The sequence below is a fragment of the Stegostoma tigrinum genome, chromosome 16, assembly GCF_030684315.1.
Source record: "Stegostoma tigrinum isolate sSteTig4 chromosome 16, sSteTig4.hap1, whole genome shotgun sequence".
NCBI classification, from domain to species: Eukaryota; Metazoa; Chordata; class Chondrichthyes; order Orectolobiformes; family Stegostomatidae; genus Stegostoma; species Stegostoma tigrinum.
The window spans coordinates 52,450,909-52,466,907 of NC_081369.1; the positions used below are offsets into that span (position 1 = coordinate 52,450,909).

A 15,999-nucleotide genomic window follows, 5' to 3' on the forward strand; every position below is an offset into this window, starting at 1 on the left:
ATTTTTTTCCTCTGAATGTACATTCCAAAGTTGCTGTCTTTGTGGGAACTTGCTGTGCACAGGTTAACCGCTGCGTTTTCTAAGTTACCGCAGTGACTACACTTCACTCGGCTGCGCTGCACTTTTTTTTGATTCATAGCATCCCTACAGTGTTGAAACAGGCCCTTCGGCCCAACAAGTCCACACCGATCCTCAGAACGTCTCGCCCAGACTCACGCCCCCATAACTCACCTAACCTGCAAACCCCTGCACACTATGGGGCAATTTAGCACGGCCAATCCACCTAGTCTGCACATCTTTGGACTGTGGGAGGAAACCGGAGCACCCGGAGAAAATCCACACAAACAGCTGCCCGAGGCTGGAATCGAACCTGGGTCCCTGGCGCTGTGAGACTGCAGTGCTAACCACTGAGCCACCGTGCCACCCTTAAAATTCCACTATCTGCAATGGCTGGATTCGAACCTGGATCCCCAGGATATTACTTGGGCCTCAGGATTAACAGTTGAGTGATAACAGCACTAGGCCACCACCTCCCCCAAACTTTGGAACAGAATAATATAGCAGAAGCACTAATATAGGGCTTTCCAAAGTTGTTGGGGGTGGGGGGGGGGGGGGGGGGGGGTGGCAGGGCCCCACATGAGCCAAGATCTTAGAGTCGTTGGCTCTAGGGCAGCAACGTCCATCGCCGAGGTCCAACCTGCCTCCCACCACCTTCAGAGGATTTCTGTCCCGCACCCCTTGCTCTGGTAGATTTTCCGCCACATCCCTCTGCGTACATCCTTGTGTTCTGCACCACATCCTCCCCCCTCCCCCGCCCCCAACCAACCAACCAACCACCCTCTCTGTTCTGGGGTCACAACATTCCCAAGCCTTGAAACAAGATCATAGAGGGAAATATTTTGGGAAACATTGCAAAATCATGAGGGACACGGACAGGATGAATAGCCCAGGTCTTTTCCCCAGGGTAGGGGAGCCCAAAACTAGACAGCATAGGTTTAAGGTGAGAGGGGAAAGATTTAAAAGGAACCTAAGGGGCAACTTTTTCACACAGAGGGTGATACGTGTATGGAATGAGCTATCGGAGGAAGTGGTAGAGGCTGGTACAAATGACTACATTTAAAAAGACAACTGAATGGTATATAAATAGGAAGGGCTTAGATGGATATGGGCCAAATTCTGGCAACTGGGGCTAGATGAGTTTAGAATATCTGGTCAGCACGGACGGGCTGTTTCTATGCTATACATCTCTTTGACTCTATAGTATTACAAGACTCTCTTTTGCTTGGGGTAAAAGTGCTCCATTATTCTGGCCAACCCCTGTACAACCTTAAAACCAGCCTGGCTTCAATGAAAGTGATGTGGTGGGGCTGCGTGGGGATGTTGATAGGGTTGGGGATGGGGGTTGTGCAGGCAGCAGTGAAGTTGAAGTTAAGTTGAACGCTTTTGAAAAATCTGAGTTAAGAAATAGAAAAGGCGAGGCAGCTTAATGTAGCAAGAAACGGAGATAGCTATCTGGACATGCGTTGACCCATGCTGTAATACTCAGGACGCAGAATCAACAGGATCAGCTAAAGAAAATTGCAAGGGCACAACAACAATGTCGTATTGTGATAACGATGCTGTGTGAAGGAGAGATAAATAGCCCCAGCAGCGAGAAGATGTGCTTGCTGAGATGTTAATAGTGTCTGTCAGCCTGTTTTAGTTGCAAAGCAGCACTTTGTTGCTTGAATGAGGAGAGGAACAGGAAGTGACAATGAAACCAAGCAGAAACCAAAAGATACTCAGAAAAGACCACATCCTCTATGAATGGTGATCATGTTGAAAGTTGCAGCAGTTGTTTGTGTAGTGGACCGCATACATTGCCAAGCCAAGTTAGGAATTTTTTTTTTCCTCTGCTCAGTCAAGACTTGTATTTGCAGCATATAACAAACAAATAGCGAGCGTCTTCACACTGCGGCCAGTGTGTCATCATCTCCAGCCGATTACCCCCTTTGCTAGACAGGGAATTCTGACCATCACAGGAAAGGCTGAACTGTTTGACCAGCTGCTTAGAGATGAACTGAGCCACAAAGGTCAGCAGGGTACACAGGTCACTGTCAATCTGTGCTCAATTACTGACCACAGGAGGAAGAAACACTGCAGGATTCCTCTGTGTGTGTGTGTGTGTGTGTGTGTATACGCATATATGTTGAGACAGGGAATGGAGATGGTATATGTGTGCTTTTATCTGTGCAAATTAGGAGTGTATACACATCAGCATGTTGGGGTGTGCGTGTGTTTGAAGCAATGCTGATAGTGTGCGTGCGCATGTGATGTGTATGTACATTTGCATGTGTAAATGAGCATGTTTATATATATATGTTTATGTGCATGCTGACATGTATGCGTGTGGCCCATGTGTACGTGTAATCTATGTATACCTGCGAGTATCCGTGTGCGTGCTGTGTACATATCCTAGGGGTTACCATTGATCAGGGACTGAACTGGATTCACCATATAAATAATGTTGTTCCAAAAGCAGGTCAGAGATTAGGGATCCCACAATCAGTAACTCCCCTCGTTACTCCACAAATCTGTCCACCATCTTCAAGGCACATGTCAAGAGTGTGACAGAATACTATCCACCTGCCTGGATGCATACAGCTCCAATGACACTCAAAGTGTGACACCATCCAGAACGAGGCAGACTGCTTGATTAACACCAGCTCCTCAAAAATCCACTCCCTTCATCACCGACGCTCAGTAGCAGCAGTGTGTATCCACTACAAGATGTACAGCAGAAATTCACCAAAGATCCTAAGAATGCATCTCCCAAACCCACAACAAGTACTATCTAGAAGGACAAGGGTAGCAGATACATGGGGACCCCATCACCTGCAAGTTCCCCTCCAAGCCACTCACCATCCTAACTTGGAAATTAATTGCCGTTCCTTCACTGTTGCTAGGTCAAAATCATGGAATTCCCTCCCTAATGGCTTTATGGGTGTACTTACGCCATACAGACTGCAGTGGTCTGAGAAGGCAGCTCATCACTACCTTCTCAAAGGCAATTCTGGGACAGAAAATAAATAATGGAACGGCCAGTGAACTCACATCCCCTCAATGGTTTTAAACAGTATGTGTTGAGGGGGATTGTTGTGTGTGTGCTTGCCTGGGCTGGTGTGCCTGTGGGACATCAGGTGGGGACAGGATTGGTTGCGAGGCTCAGGATTGATATCGACTGCAGCTTCAGCTCAGAAATGAAAACTGCAGGGGTTTGGGGGGGGGGGGGGGGGGGCGTTGGTGGTGGTGAGCAAGCAGGAACAGACCTGGGAATGATTATGCCAGATTTCTTTTTGATTTCCCAGCCAGTAACCAGTTTAGCGACTCGTTACTGGATCTAAATCCCACATCTGGGAAGAGGCATGAATGTCCCAAGCTTCTTATCGACCTCCCTGGAATGGCCTGTAATCTGTGCCTCCTTGCCTGTGCACCAATGTTTCTTATGTGGAACAAGAGGGCTCCTTGTTTTATTGCACAAGTTCTCTCCAAATGCTTTGTTGTGAAAAGGAGGCAGTTTCAAAGCTGTCAGTGTTAAAGTATTGCTCATTTCTCTCTGTTTGGCAGTGTTTTTCATGAAAAGGGTCAATGGCTGGAATTACCATCATCTACCAGTTTAAACATGTCAAACAGAAATTAATCACCGTTAGACTTCAGGCTCTTCTTCTAGAGAAAAAGGCAAATTGCCTGCTGTGCAGAGTGAACTGGAATCTCCAGTAAACACGCGACTGCAACCAAATGTCAAAACAGGAACCTGGTGGACATTCATTCCTGAGAAGTGTGAGAATTGCAGAATTGATACAACACATATGGTCAATTCACCACTGGCTCACATGCCTCTAAGTCTTTGTCAGGTGTTCTACTGAGGTCCAAGAAAACTCATGGCTATTGTAACTAAAGACACCCAGCACAGTCATCCGAGCAGGATCTAAAAATGTGGATGCACAATTCTGCCACTGAGGCAATGAAGACAGCTTCTGCGGTAAATTATTTCTCCTCAATTACTATGCTCCTTATACAGTCAAACATATCATCCTTCCCAGCACCAGTCTTTGTGGGGCTTTCCCTTGTATGGTTTCACTCCAAACTTTCCAATTGTGAGCAGAACATCTCCGGCAATGGTTACAATTTCCGGCCTTGTGCAGCTTGCTTTGTTGAAGTCACCCAAGCATCTATCTCTGCCCCTACCCCATCCCAGGTTTACATGCTGTTCTGTAGTGACGTTATCTGTAGACGTGGAACCAGCATCAACATCAGCCTCTGCAACATCTGTCTCGACCCCTATGGTCAGAGTCTGCTTGTCCAGTAAGATCTTCACTGGCTTTTATAAAAAAATTTCATTCATGGGCATTACCAGAGTGGCCAGTATTTACTGTCGATTGCTGGCTGCCCAGGAGAAGGTGGTGATGTTACATTCTCCACAGCAAGCAATGTCTGCCATTCCCAACCCACTCTCTGTACCCTTGCTATAGATACTTTTACACAATTCTAGCCCATGTTGTGAGCTTAACCAGTCTTTTACTATTCAATTTTGTGTCTAAGTTTCCTTCACGGCTTCCCGCTCCCTATATTTGTAAATGATCCCAGCCTAACAAATTCCAATGTTCCTCAGATTCAGTTTGAATGTGCAATTTCCCACCACAGGCTCTGTGGGCTTTGATTCTGATTCCAAGCCCTTCCAATTCTTTGACACTCTGCTTAAAACCTGCCTCTGTGGCTTAAGTTGTGGGGTCCTGTTCTGATAGGTGCGATGAACGAGTGCCTTGTTATCAACATGCCTTGTTGTTGCTGTTGTTCCTCCACAATTAGGAACAGAAGTAGGCCATTCAGCCAGTCATTACAATGATAGCAGCTTCACGTCAGTGCCTTTTACCCACACTATCAAGGAAGGGTCTAGGCCCGAAATGTCAGCTTTCCTGTTCCTCAGATGCTGCCTGGCCTAGTATGTTCATCCAGCTCCACACCTTGTTATCACACATTCCCCTTGGCTTTCTGTCATCTGCAAATTGTACACTTGGCCCCCATGTCGAAGTCATTGATGTATACTGTGAACAGCTTGGGCCCAAATACTGATCCCTGCAGTACCCTACTAGTTCTCTATTGTGCAGGCAGAGCCCAGCATACCCAAAAAGGAACTTCACTCTCCTGCTGCTCACCCTCCTGTGCAATGGTGAACGAATGGTGCACAAGCACCCCTCTCACACTACTAGTGTATTACCTGCTGATAAATTACATGAACTGGCTAAACCAGGTGGTACAGCCACCTCTGGTGTGGCAGCTGTAAGATGCATTTACGCGGGGCAAGACTGAGCTATGGGAAGTGCAGCAAAATGGAAAATGGTAGATCACCATACTGTAGCGTACTGTATACACCTCCCAATGCAACACAGACAATTATTCTTTGCAGGGATTGGATATTTTTACACAACATTTGTGCTAGACACAAGCAGACTGCCTGCTGTAATGGTTAGGAGTAGACTCGTAACTTGAATGCCAACAATAAGGGTGTGAATCCATATAATGTTTGTACAGAATCCAATTCCAATTCCAGCACTACACTTCTCTAAAGGATTGTAAAAATGTGCAGATTCTTCAGCTAAATAAAATATTTAATTGTGTGCATTTGTTTTACTTGCTGTTTTCCGCACGTACAAGAACAAACATTTAGATGTATATGGAGATAGTAGGAACTGCCGATGCTGGAAAACCTGAGAATACAAGGTGTAGAGCTGGATAAACACGGCAGGCCAAGCAGCATCAGAGGAGCAGGAAAGCTGACACTTCAGGTCCGGACCCTTCTTCAGAAATGATGTGTACAATCGCCTTATACAGTGTTTTACAGAGTTTTCAGAGAACTAATCTGGATTGTCATCTCAAGCCACTCTTTTACCTCCAAAGGAGAGCAGGTCAGGTGGATTGGCCATGAGAAATGCAGGGTTACTGAGATACGGTAGGGGTGTGGGTCTGGATGGGATGCTCCGAGGAGGTGTGAAGTCCAAATGACCTGCCTTCACCTTGCAGAAATTCAATCATTTGATGTTGAACAAACAGAGTGAATAGTAGAAGGTGTGGCATCTGCTACAGCACCAAATTTTTCAATTGGCTGTCCGGTCATATTCACGGCAACATTTACACAGCCTGCCCAAAACAGTCCTGGATGGGTGACTCCATCAGTTCAAAGCACAGACTGTTGAGATTCCACACATGATGTGAAGAAACTCCATGTGTGGTCAGCCTGATCTCTCACAATCCTGGACCAGTCTTGGAAGGCACATGGAGAAAGTAGCAGATGAGGCAGGAGAGGTTGGACTGGACTTGGCACACAGTACAATGCGAACATGTGGTAGCTAAACCCATTGTCCCTCCTAAGCTAAGAGTGCGGGTGAGAACAGACCATTGGCCAGACGCATTCTACAGTGCACACAGGTGTGCTGTCTTTTATGAACAGTTACTAAGTCATGGTCACCATTAAGGCAGCACGGTGGCTCAGTGGTTAGCACTGCTGCCTCACAACGCCAGGGACCCGGGTTCCATTTCACCCTTGGGTGACTGCGTCTGCGTGCAGTTTGCACTTTTTTCCTGTATCTACGTGGGTTTCCTTCGGTGTGCTCCAGTTTCTTCCCACAGTAGATATGCAGGGCAGATGGATTGGCCATGGGAAATGCAGGGTTCGAGGGGGTTTGGTCTGGTTGGGATGCTGTTCGGAGGGTCAGTGTGGACTTGATGGAATAAATGGCCTACTTCCAACACTGTAGGGATTCTATGATCACTTATCCTGGATACTCCTCCAGGCAAAACCACTCTCAAAGCAATGCATGCCAAACAACATTCCTCCATCAAGAAGAAAGTTAAGGCAGTGTTGCAGAAGAGCTAATTAATAGAAGTCACTTGTGACTCCTGGAATCTCGTTATACTTTCACTGTGTGTCCGATGGTTTAAATTAGATCAATTTAGGAAGAACAATTACATTTCATTGCCCTTAGCTACAGGTGGACTTCCAGCCATCTGCTTAGTCAGTCTCACCCACCAGGTCTGACGTGAAATTTCTGCCATCTTCCGGAAACTGTTTCAAGACAAGACAAGACGCAAAAGATGCTGAAGTTAAAACAGATCAAGTGGCAAACTAACAGGGTGTTGGAAAATCGATTCCATGATTAAGAAATGATTCTGGTTGACAGGGTTTCCAATGCCTCTGCTATGAAACGTTCCAAGAAGAAAAGGCTAAGATGGTTAGCAGTGAAATCCAGAGGCACTTCTTCATACAAAAGGGAAGGAATAACGTGGAACACATTGACAAAGGGATGAGGATTATCAAGCCTAGCACCGATTTACTTTTGTTGGAGGACGGTATGAAGAAATATTAAGCCAAGCATATTATTGCAGTTCAGAGCTTTCGTATTGCAGTACTCATGACCTACCGACTGATCCAGGAGGCACTGAGTTCAAGGGGCAGCACAGCGGCTCAGCGGTTAGCACTGCTGCCTCACAGCGCCAGGGACCTGGGTTCAAATCTAGCCGCAGATGACTGCCTATGTGGAGTTTGCACATTCTCCCCATGTCTGTGTACCCTCCACGTGCTCCAGTTTCCTCTCACAGTGCAGGTTAGGTGGACTGGACATGCTAAATTGCCCTTTGCATCCAGGGGTGTGCAGGGGTGGTGAATTAACCATGGGAAATGCAGGGTTACAGGGATAGGGTAGGGGGGTGGATCTGGGTGGGATATTCCCCGGAGGGTTGGTGTTGACTTGATGGGTTGAATGGCTTGCTTCTATACTGTAAGGTTTCTACAATTCTACAAAATCCCACCTGCTGCACAGGTGTGCAATAACACCTCTGAACAAGATGATGCAGAAAATACTCATAACTGTAGATGACGTACAGATCAGCCATGAGGACAAATATCTATACAGATTCTTCAGTTCGTTAAATGTACATATATATTTCAGCCTGGTTTAGTGGTCATGGCACAGGGTTGGTAATGCAAAACCTCTGGTTAATGTTCTGAGGTTAACGGCTCAAACCCTGCAATGTCAGATGGTGAAGTCTGAATTCAATAAAAATAAACCTGGAATTAATGATGACCGTGTAAACATTGCTGCCTGGGTCACGAATGCCTGCCCGGGAAGGAAATTTGCTGCCTTTATCTGGTCTGGCCTGCACATGACTCCTGGCTCTACAAGAGATTGACTCTTAACTACCCTCTGGGAATTTAGGGGTGGACAATGAATGCTGGTCCAGACAGTGATCACCACATCCCTTGCACCAACAAAAAATAAAAATTTCTCGCTGACGATTATAAAAGATCACATATCAATATTCCAAAGTATCCTGGTCAACTTACATCTCTCAACCAACATCAGCCAACCAAAACAAACCACCTCATTTATGGGATCTTGCTATATACCATTTCTGTGTGCCACATTTCCCTCCTAGGTTGACAGTCCTTCACTGGAAGTAAAACATTCTCGAACATCTTCATGCAATGGAAGGTGCTACATAAATGCCAGCTTTGGAAAACAACAGAGTATTGCATAGTTCTGCTCCAATCACAAAATAATTTTGTTTTGAAATGTACATATAATTAAATTGTTTTTAATTTTATCCTTTGTGTATATGATGCAGTTCTAACGATCGCAAACCTAGTAACACATTTTTCCAATTCATATTTGATACCCAGGCTTTGATATCAAAGTGGCTTCTAATAGCTGTGTTAAAGTGGCATGATTTATTGTAGAGCTGTAATTGATATGGAGAAAAAGTACCTCTCACAGCTACTCAGAGCAGGAGATGAAAGAGACTAAATCAACCACTTGCCTAAAATTTTAAATGTCTGAAGTAAAAGGGAGACACAGAGTTACTTTGAAGCTGTGTTATGCTATATTTTATTCACAGTTGGTTGTGTTGCAGTGTGTGGTACAGACATTACTCCTCACTGAAGTCAGTCGTATTTACAATAGTCCCATTCACTGGAGACACTGATTAAAGGTGATTTTATTAGATGGCGCTGCAAATGATTTTTGTTTCCATCCCAACTTCCCAACCCACTCTCCCTCTCTCCTGCATTGCACTTCCAGCCTGTTCCCTGCTGTTATAATAAGAGCCATTAAATTTGCCGTATCCTGAGTTGAGTTTTCTTCTGCATTATTACCGCAAAGCTCCCATTTCTGTAACTGCCCTGGCTTCAGTTCTCACACATAGGGATACCTCCATTCTGGAAACAGCTGAAGGCTGCATGCGAAAGGAGCACAACTTTGGATAATCTCCTTTCTCAAAATAAATGACATTGCTTTGTCTTTCGGTTTCAAGTGTCCTGTTCCTGGCCCAGAGGTGACTCTGGCCCATTTAAAGACTGAGATAACACACTCCTTTTCCTGTAGCTGACAGCATTATGGTGTTTCAGTTCCCAAATCTCTTCCTTCCCATGCCCACCACACACAGCCCAGCAACCGCCAACTGGGCTGTTAAGGCTAAGTTGCAAGGCAGCTCTCATTCGCCAAGCCTGAATTAACATTCAGTAACATTCTGAGACATCGCAAAGAAATGAGAATATCTCCAAACTGTCTGAACATAGAACATAGAACAGACAGCGCAGTACAGGCCCTTTGGCCCTCAGTGTTGCGCCGACCACTAAAACCAATCTGAAGCCCATCTAACCTACACTATTCCATTATCATCCATATGTTTATCCAATGACCTGCTACTGTTGCAGGCAGGGCATTCCACGCCCTTACTACTCTCTGAGTAAAGAACCTACCTCTGACCTCTGTCCTATATCTATCACCCCTCAATTTAAAGCTATGTCCCCTCGTGCTGGCCATCAGCGTGAGAGGAAAAAGGCTCTCACTGTCCACCCTATCTAATCCTCCGATTATCTTGTATGTCAAAACTTGGCAGTTTGGGTTAAAAAGGTGTTCAATGGCAACTGTGGCAAGCATTCTCACATTGGAACTGTAAGGTGGTAAGTTCAAATCCCACTCCCAAATGTGTACACAACACACTCCAGTGCAGAACAGGAGGGGTGACACATTATTGGAGCTGCCAAGGAGACTTACAGTCTGGGATGAGGCCCTTTGGCCCATTGTGCGTGCGCTGGTCATTCAACATCCATTTATTCAAATCCTACTTTCCAGCAATTAGCCTGAATGCTAAGGCACTGCAAGCACTCATCTAAATATATTTAGTTGCTTGAGGGTCCTTGCCTCCTCCAGCCTTTCAGGCTGTGGGTTCCTGGTACCTGCCAACCTTTGGGTAGATTTTTTCCTCACATCCCTCGAAATCTCCCACCCCTAACTTTTAAAACTGAGCCTCCTGCGTTATTGACCACTCCACTGAGGAGATAGGTTTCTCTCAATCAACCCTGTTGATGCCCCTCAGAACCTGATAGATCTCAACCTGGCCCCCCTCAGCCTTCTGTGCTTTAAGGAAAGCAGCTGCAGCCTCTCTAGCTTCTCTACATTGTTGAATAACTCCAGCCCAGACAAGATCCTGGTGAACCTCTTCTATACCCTCTCTGCTACAAACACATCCTTCCTACGGTGACCAGAGCTGCACTCCAGATGTGGCCTAACTAACATTATACCCGGCTCCATCATAACCTCCTTCTTCTTGAATTCACTGCCTTGACTAATAAAGGCAAGTATCCCATTTGCCTTCTTCACCACCTCATCTCCTTGTCTGATTGCCTTAAAGGATCTATGGACATGCTCAAGCCTCTGTTCCTCTGTACCTTACAAGGTTCTATCATTCAGCAAATACTTTCTTGTCATGTTCGTCCACCCAAAATATATCACCTCACACTTTTCGGGATTAAATTCTATTTGCCACTGTTCTGCCCATCTGATCAGTCAATCTATACTGTCCTATAGTCTCAGGCTTTTCTCCTCACTATTTACCACACCAACAAAGTTCACGTCGTCTGCAAGCTTGCACTGATCACACCTCCTACATTCATGGACCACCTTTTAGATGACACATTGAACTGTGACCATGTGCAAGATGTGCCATAATCCTGCTCCAAAGAACAGGGTAGTTCTTCCCAGTGACAGGCCAATATTTATCCCTCAAACTACTTGACATGAACAGATCATCCAGCAATTTATCACACTGCAAATCTTAAAGACTATTTCATCAGCCTTAAAAATTCTTTAAGAGATCCAGATGAAAAGTACAAGATTTTTTCCCCCTTTCATTCTCTCAATTGTATTCAATCCAGACTGTCAGCGTGAAAGAGTGTATCCGTTCTCTCAAAATTCCCCAAACAAAACCGCTTTGACCAGTATCCACTGTGTCCATGAGTTCACTGTACCAATGTAACCTCAGGGCATCAGCAATGCCCAACGGATAACATTTTCATCTTGGGAGTCAGAAGACTTTCTATCACACAGCCCTGAGCACAAAATATTAGGATGATACACCATGGGTGCTGCACTGAGGCAATGCTAGACTGTCAGGTGCTGTCTTTTGGGTGAGACTTTAATTGGAGCCTCATCTACTCTCTCAGTGGACTGAAAAATTCAATGCCAATATTCTGAGGAAGAAGAGAGAAGTTCTCCCCTTTCCCCTGACCCCTACTTCCATGAATCTAAATCAATGAAACAACTGAACTGACTATTATCTAATTACTTCTGTAGAATCCTGCCATGTGCAAATTGATTGCATTTTGATACAGAAATTGATGCATTCCTGATGTATATCACTTGCGGAATGCTTATGACAGAAATTGTGTGTGATCAAACTGACATACCACACCCTGTGCCTTTCGGACAAGATGGGCTCATAGCTGGCTTCTCAGGGGATGCTAAATATTGCACTGCAGTATTTGACCAACAGCAGGTCAGATTGCCCAGTGTCTTGGGCTAATATTCAACCTTCAACCACCTCTGTAAAAAATGGGCACTCCTTTCGAAGATCTTGCAGCTGCTATCAGAGTCTTACTGTGTGCGAGAGGCTGCTACGCATGTCCCACATTGCAACACTGACCACATGCAAAAATTCCTCATTCACTGTGAAATGCTTTTGGGGGTCCTGCGGTTAAGGTGCTATGCAAATACAATTTAAAGCAAGCGATGACTCAAGCTTTAGATCAGCTAGAACTACTTATCTGCACACCCAGATTTTTATTACTGTTGAAAGAAAATACCTGCATTTCTGTAGCATTTTTCACTTGGTCCAGGCATCACTACAGTCTTTGCAGTCACTGAAATACATGTAAAGTGCAGTGACTACTGTAATATTGCTGCAGCTCGTTCTTTTTTATTTGACTCGGGGATGTGAACTTTCGCCCTAATGGTCCTCCAGAAAGTGATGGTGAGCTATCTTCTTGAATTACTGCAGTCTGTGTGTTGTCGGCAACAGGCCCCGCAGTGCTGCTGGAAAAGGAGCTCCACAAGTTTGACCCAGCGACAACGAAGGAACACCAATACTGATCCGAGTCAGGATGGTGTGTGGCTCGGAGGGGAACCTGCTGGCGATAGTGTTCCCACGTTTCTCAAAGTTCGCAAGTTTGGAAGGTGTCATTGAAAGAAGCTTGGCGAGTTGCTGCAGTGCACCTTGTAAATGGTACCAACTGCAGTCACTGCGTTGGTGGCAAAAGGAGTGAATGTTTAAGGGAGTAGATGCTGATCAAGTGGGCATTGCTTTGTTCTGTTTGGCATCAAGCCTTCCCAGTGATTTTTGCTGTTGCACTTCTCCAGGAAAACTGAAAATATTCCATTCTGCTTCTGAGTTGCACTTTGTAGATGGTGGACAGGCACTGTAGAGTCAGAAGGTGACCAGAAATTAGGTGTTTGAATCCCTAATCAAAAGAGTTTCCACAGGTATCACCATAAAATCTAACAGCTTTATGTGCCACTGTTAGCTTCCTTGTTAACATCCCAACAGAACATTGTGAAACAAATTCAGACCAACGCCTAAGGGGAGCCATACTTTGCACAATCCAGGAGAATTTACGCTGAATTGGACCAATCCATCTCAGAATTGGCTGCTGTCACTTGCAGTTGGGAAAACCATCTGCAAATAATGCAACTGCTGTTCTGCAGAATAATGCGCAGTACCCTTTGCTTCACAGGTTCCTTGGGCAATACAAAGCAACCAGCTCTGTTGACACTAATGACAGTGTAATGAATTCATCAATGTATAAAAATATCCTTCAAATGGGAGCTCAGGCAGGAACACAACTAAAAATACCAGGTGTATAACTCTGAGGGAGAAAGAAGAGTAAAATAAAACTGTTGGCAGGAAATTCAGGTCAAAAATGCAGTCAAAGCTCTGAGCAAGAGAATGACACAGGCAAAGAAGTTGACAGATGAAAATGGGGAAAAGGAGAATGAACAGGGAGAAAGGAAAGATAGAGTCACATAGGCAAGGATGGAAAAACAAAGGGAAAGAGACAGCAAGGAAAACAGAAAGGGACGAAAATGCAGGGAGAAAGATAGAAAACGAACTGAAAATCATGTACACAGGTAGATACAACAATAGGATGGAGGATTACATAATGACTAGGACTAAGAAAGACAGATAATGAAACAGGTTTAGAGGGATAATCAATGTGAGGCACATCGAGAAAGGTGTGTTGGACTATAATTAGCATCAGCACTGTGAGAGAACTGCAAGGTCAGATGTCCCAAACCTATAAAGGATAATTGTGTACAGAAAATCATACGTGCAAGTGATATATCGTTCCAGGGTTGGGAGAAATTCCTGCAATTTTGATTGGCTGTCTACACGCCAAAAAATGTTATTGGGACAAGAGTATTTAACTCTGCTGTTGTATAGTCTGTTTGTCATCTACTACTTTGTGATGAACTGTTCCAAACAATAGTGGATTGCATTGTAGTCATCTCCCAACGCCTGTTCAAATAGATCCATCTGACACAAGTTACACTGAGCTAATGCTGCTTGCCATTCAACCTCTCTGCATATTAGGATGCAAAAATCAAGAAGCGTGTGACTAGAGAATGAGAAATTGTTTCAGATAGATCGGTGGGAATTGAACCATTAGATGGTTACAGGTTGAAAAAAAAACTCTGCTATTCTGTTAAGAAATGGTAAGAACTGCCGATGCTGGAGTCAGAGATAATGCAGTGTGGAGCTGAAGGAACATAGGCAGCATCAGAGGAATAGGAAAAAAGGGTCTGAGGAAGGGTCCTGATCCGAAACGTCACCTTTCCTGTTCCTGTAATGCTGCCTGACCTGCTGTGTTCCTCCAGCTCTACACTGGTATCTGTGTTATCTCTGCTGTTCTGTTAATATCGGTTGAATTTTAATTTTATGACAGTTGGTGGTTCTCTCCCTTCCGAGGTGGGTTCAGAAACACAAACAGAAATTCCTAAAAATTCTGAAGAAGTTCTGAGGAAGCATCACCTGACCTGAAATGTTAGCTCTGTTTTCTCTCCAGGCCTGCTGAGCATTTCCAGCAATTTCTGTTTTCATTTCTGATTTACAGCATCTGCAGTTCTTTCGGTTTTTAGCTATGGATTCAGGTTTGGCCCCAGAGACTTAATCATGAATATCTGGGCTGGCCCTCCAGTGTAGTACTGGGGAACTCTGTACGGTCAGTGGTGTCATGTTCAAATGAGATGCTAAATCAATAAGTCCTCCCTCCTTTGAGATTCTATGGGCACTATTACAAAAAAAAGGAGCATTTTAATTAATGTTTTACCCTCAATCAATATCATTAAAACAGATGATTTGATCATTCTCTATTTGTGGGGACACATTGTGCAATTTCGTGACGATATTTTCTGCAATAAAATGTCAAAACTGGTTATCAAGTGCTTTTGGGAAATCCTGAAGAAGAGCCCAGGAATGCAAATTTCTTCCTCTTATTATTTCCTGCCTGGTCGACAGGTGATGCATCTCCCACTCACAGGTGAGGAATGCGTGGTTGCCTTAATAAAACAGAGAAAATCTTCTCTTTGTTCTCAATTGCACTGATAAAATGTCAAGTCAATTTGTTGTAGAGATGTCAGATGACCTATCAAGTAGGTGCCCAGAGTCTTAATTATATAAAGCACGGCTTTGTTCTTAATCCCTCTTCTCATCTTTTATTAACCCGTAGCCAACACACACTTAAACAATCCGTTACCATCCAAAGCAGCTGGGTCCATTTCACCAGCTCTGTGAGGCATTCGACAAATACTGAACATTTGCTAATTATAAGGTTTGATGCCAGCAATGATTTGTACAATGGAGATCATTCTGCTGTGTGACACTTACACCTGAGTTTACAGCTAATCAGAAGACAGGCACTTGAAGTTAAATGTGCTGTGCCACACAAAGATTCACAATTTCAGTCTGGGTCACCACAGTACTTAATTAATTTACTTGGTGTAATCAAAGCTCCATATAATCTATATATTTATGCTCGAGCCTGCTGAGGTTTTGAGATCAAACCTGTTGCTACAGCCTTTAAATTAAAACAATTAATATTATATTTGGGCTGCATTTTTACAGAACAGCTCCAGGGAAGTGATAAACAGGTTCCCACGTGTCAGTGACACCTAATTTGTTTTCAATAGGTTTCAATCAATTGTGCTTGGTCCCTAAAAAGAACGGTGCACCAATAATTGGCTAAAATAAATCTCCCTGCAATTCAAAAGGACCCTTACAGAGACATGCAGCAGATGATCATTCGATTTTTAATAAACCGGTAAGTGGATTCTGCATCTCTTGAGCACCATGGGAACCAGGCGCAGGGTAATAAGGGGCAGCATCAGTAAATCACAGAGAGCCAGCGACAAACAGCATTCACAGCTGAGACATTATGCTGGATTTTCAATCAACAGCTTCAAACGTATGGGGCTCACTGTTGGCAGAGGTGGACACAGTGATCAGGAAAGCAGGCTCCTTTCCCTCACAAGCCAAAGCAAGATAAAATTTTTGGATGAGACCTCTCTACTCCCTCCATCAATCTACTGACAGCCCTGCTGGTCACCATGGAGTCACAGAGCTGTACAGTAC

At 44.5% G+C, this 15,999-nt stretch overlaps 1 protein-coding gene across 6 annotated transcripts in view; it reads right to left on the minus strand.

Annotated features, from left to right (window-relative positions):
- gse1b (Gse1 coiled-coil protein b) overlaps positions 1 to 15,999 on the minus strand; it is a 760,234-nt gene that overhangs the window by 178,389 nt on the left and 565,846 nt on the right. The window contains exon 1 of one of the 6 annotated variants that reach the window (XM_059651763.1): positions 12,179 to 12,271. The exons of the other annotated variants lie outside the window; for them this stretch is intronic. Within the exon in view, the coding sequence (XP_059507746.1) occupies positions 12,179 to 12,215 (37 nt within the window). The 5' untranslated portion in view covers positions 12,216 to 12,271. Of the gene's footprint in view, positions 1 to 12,178; positions 12,272 to 15,999 lie in introns of those variants that run through there. 6 annotated transcript variants of the gene reach the window in all.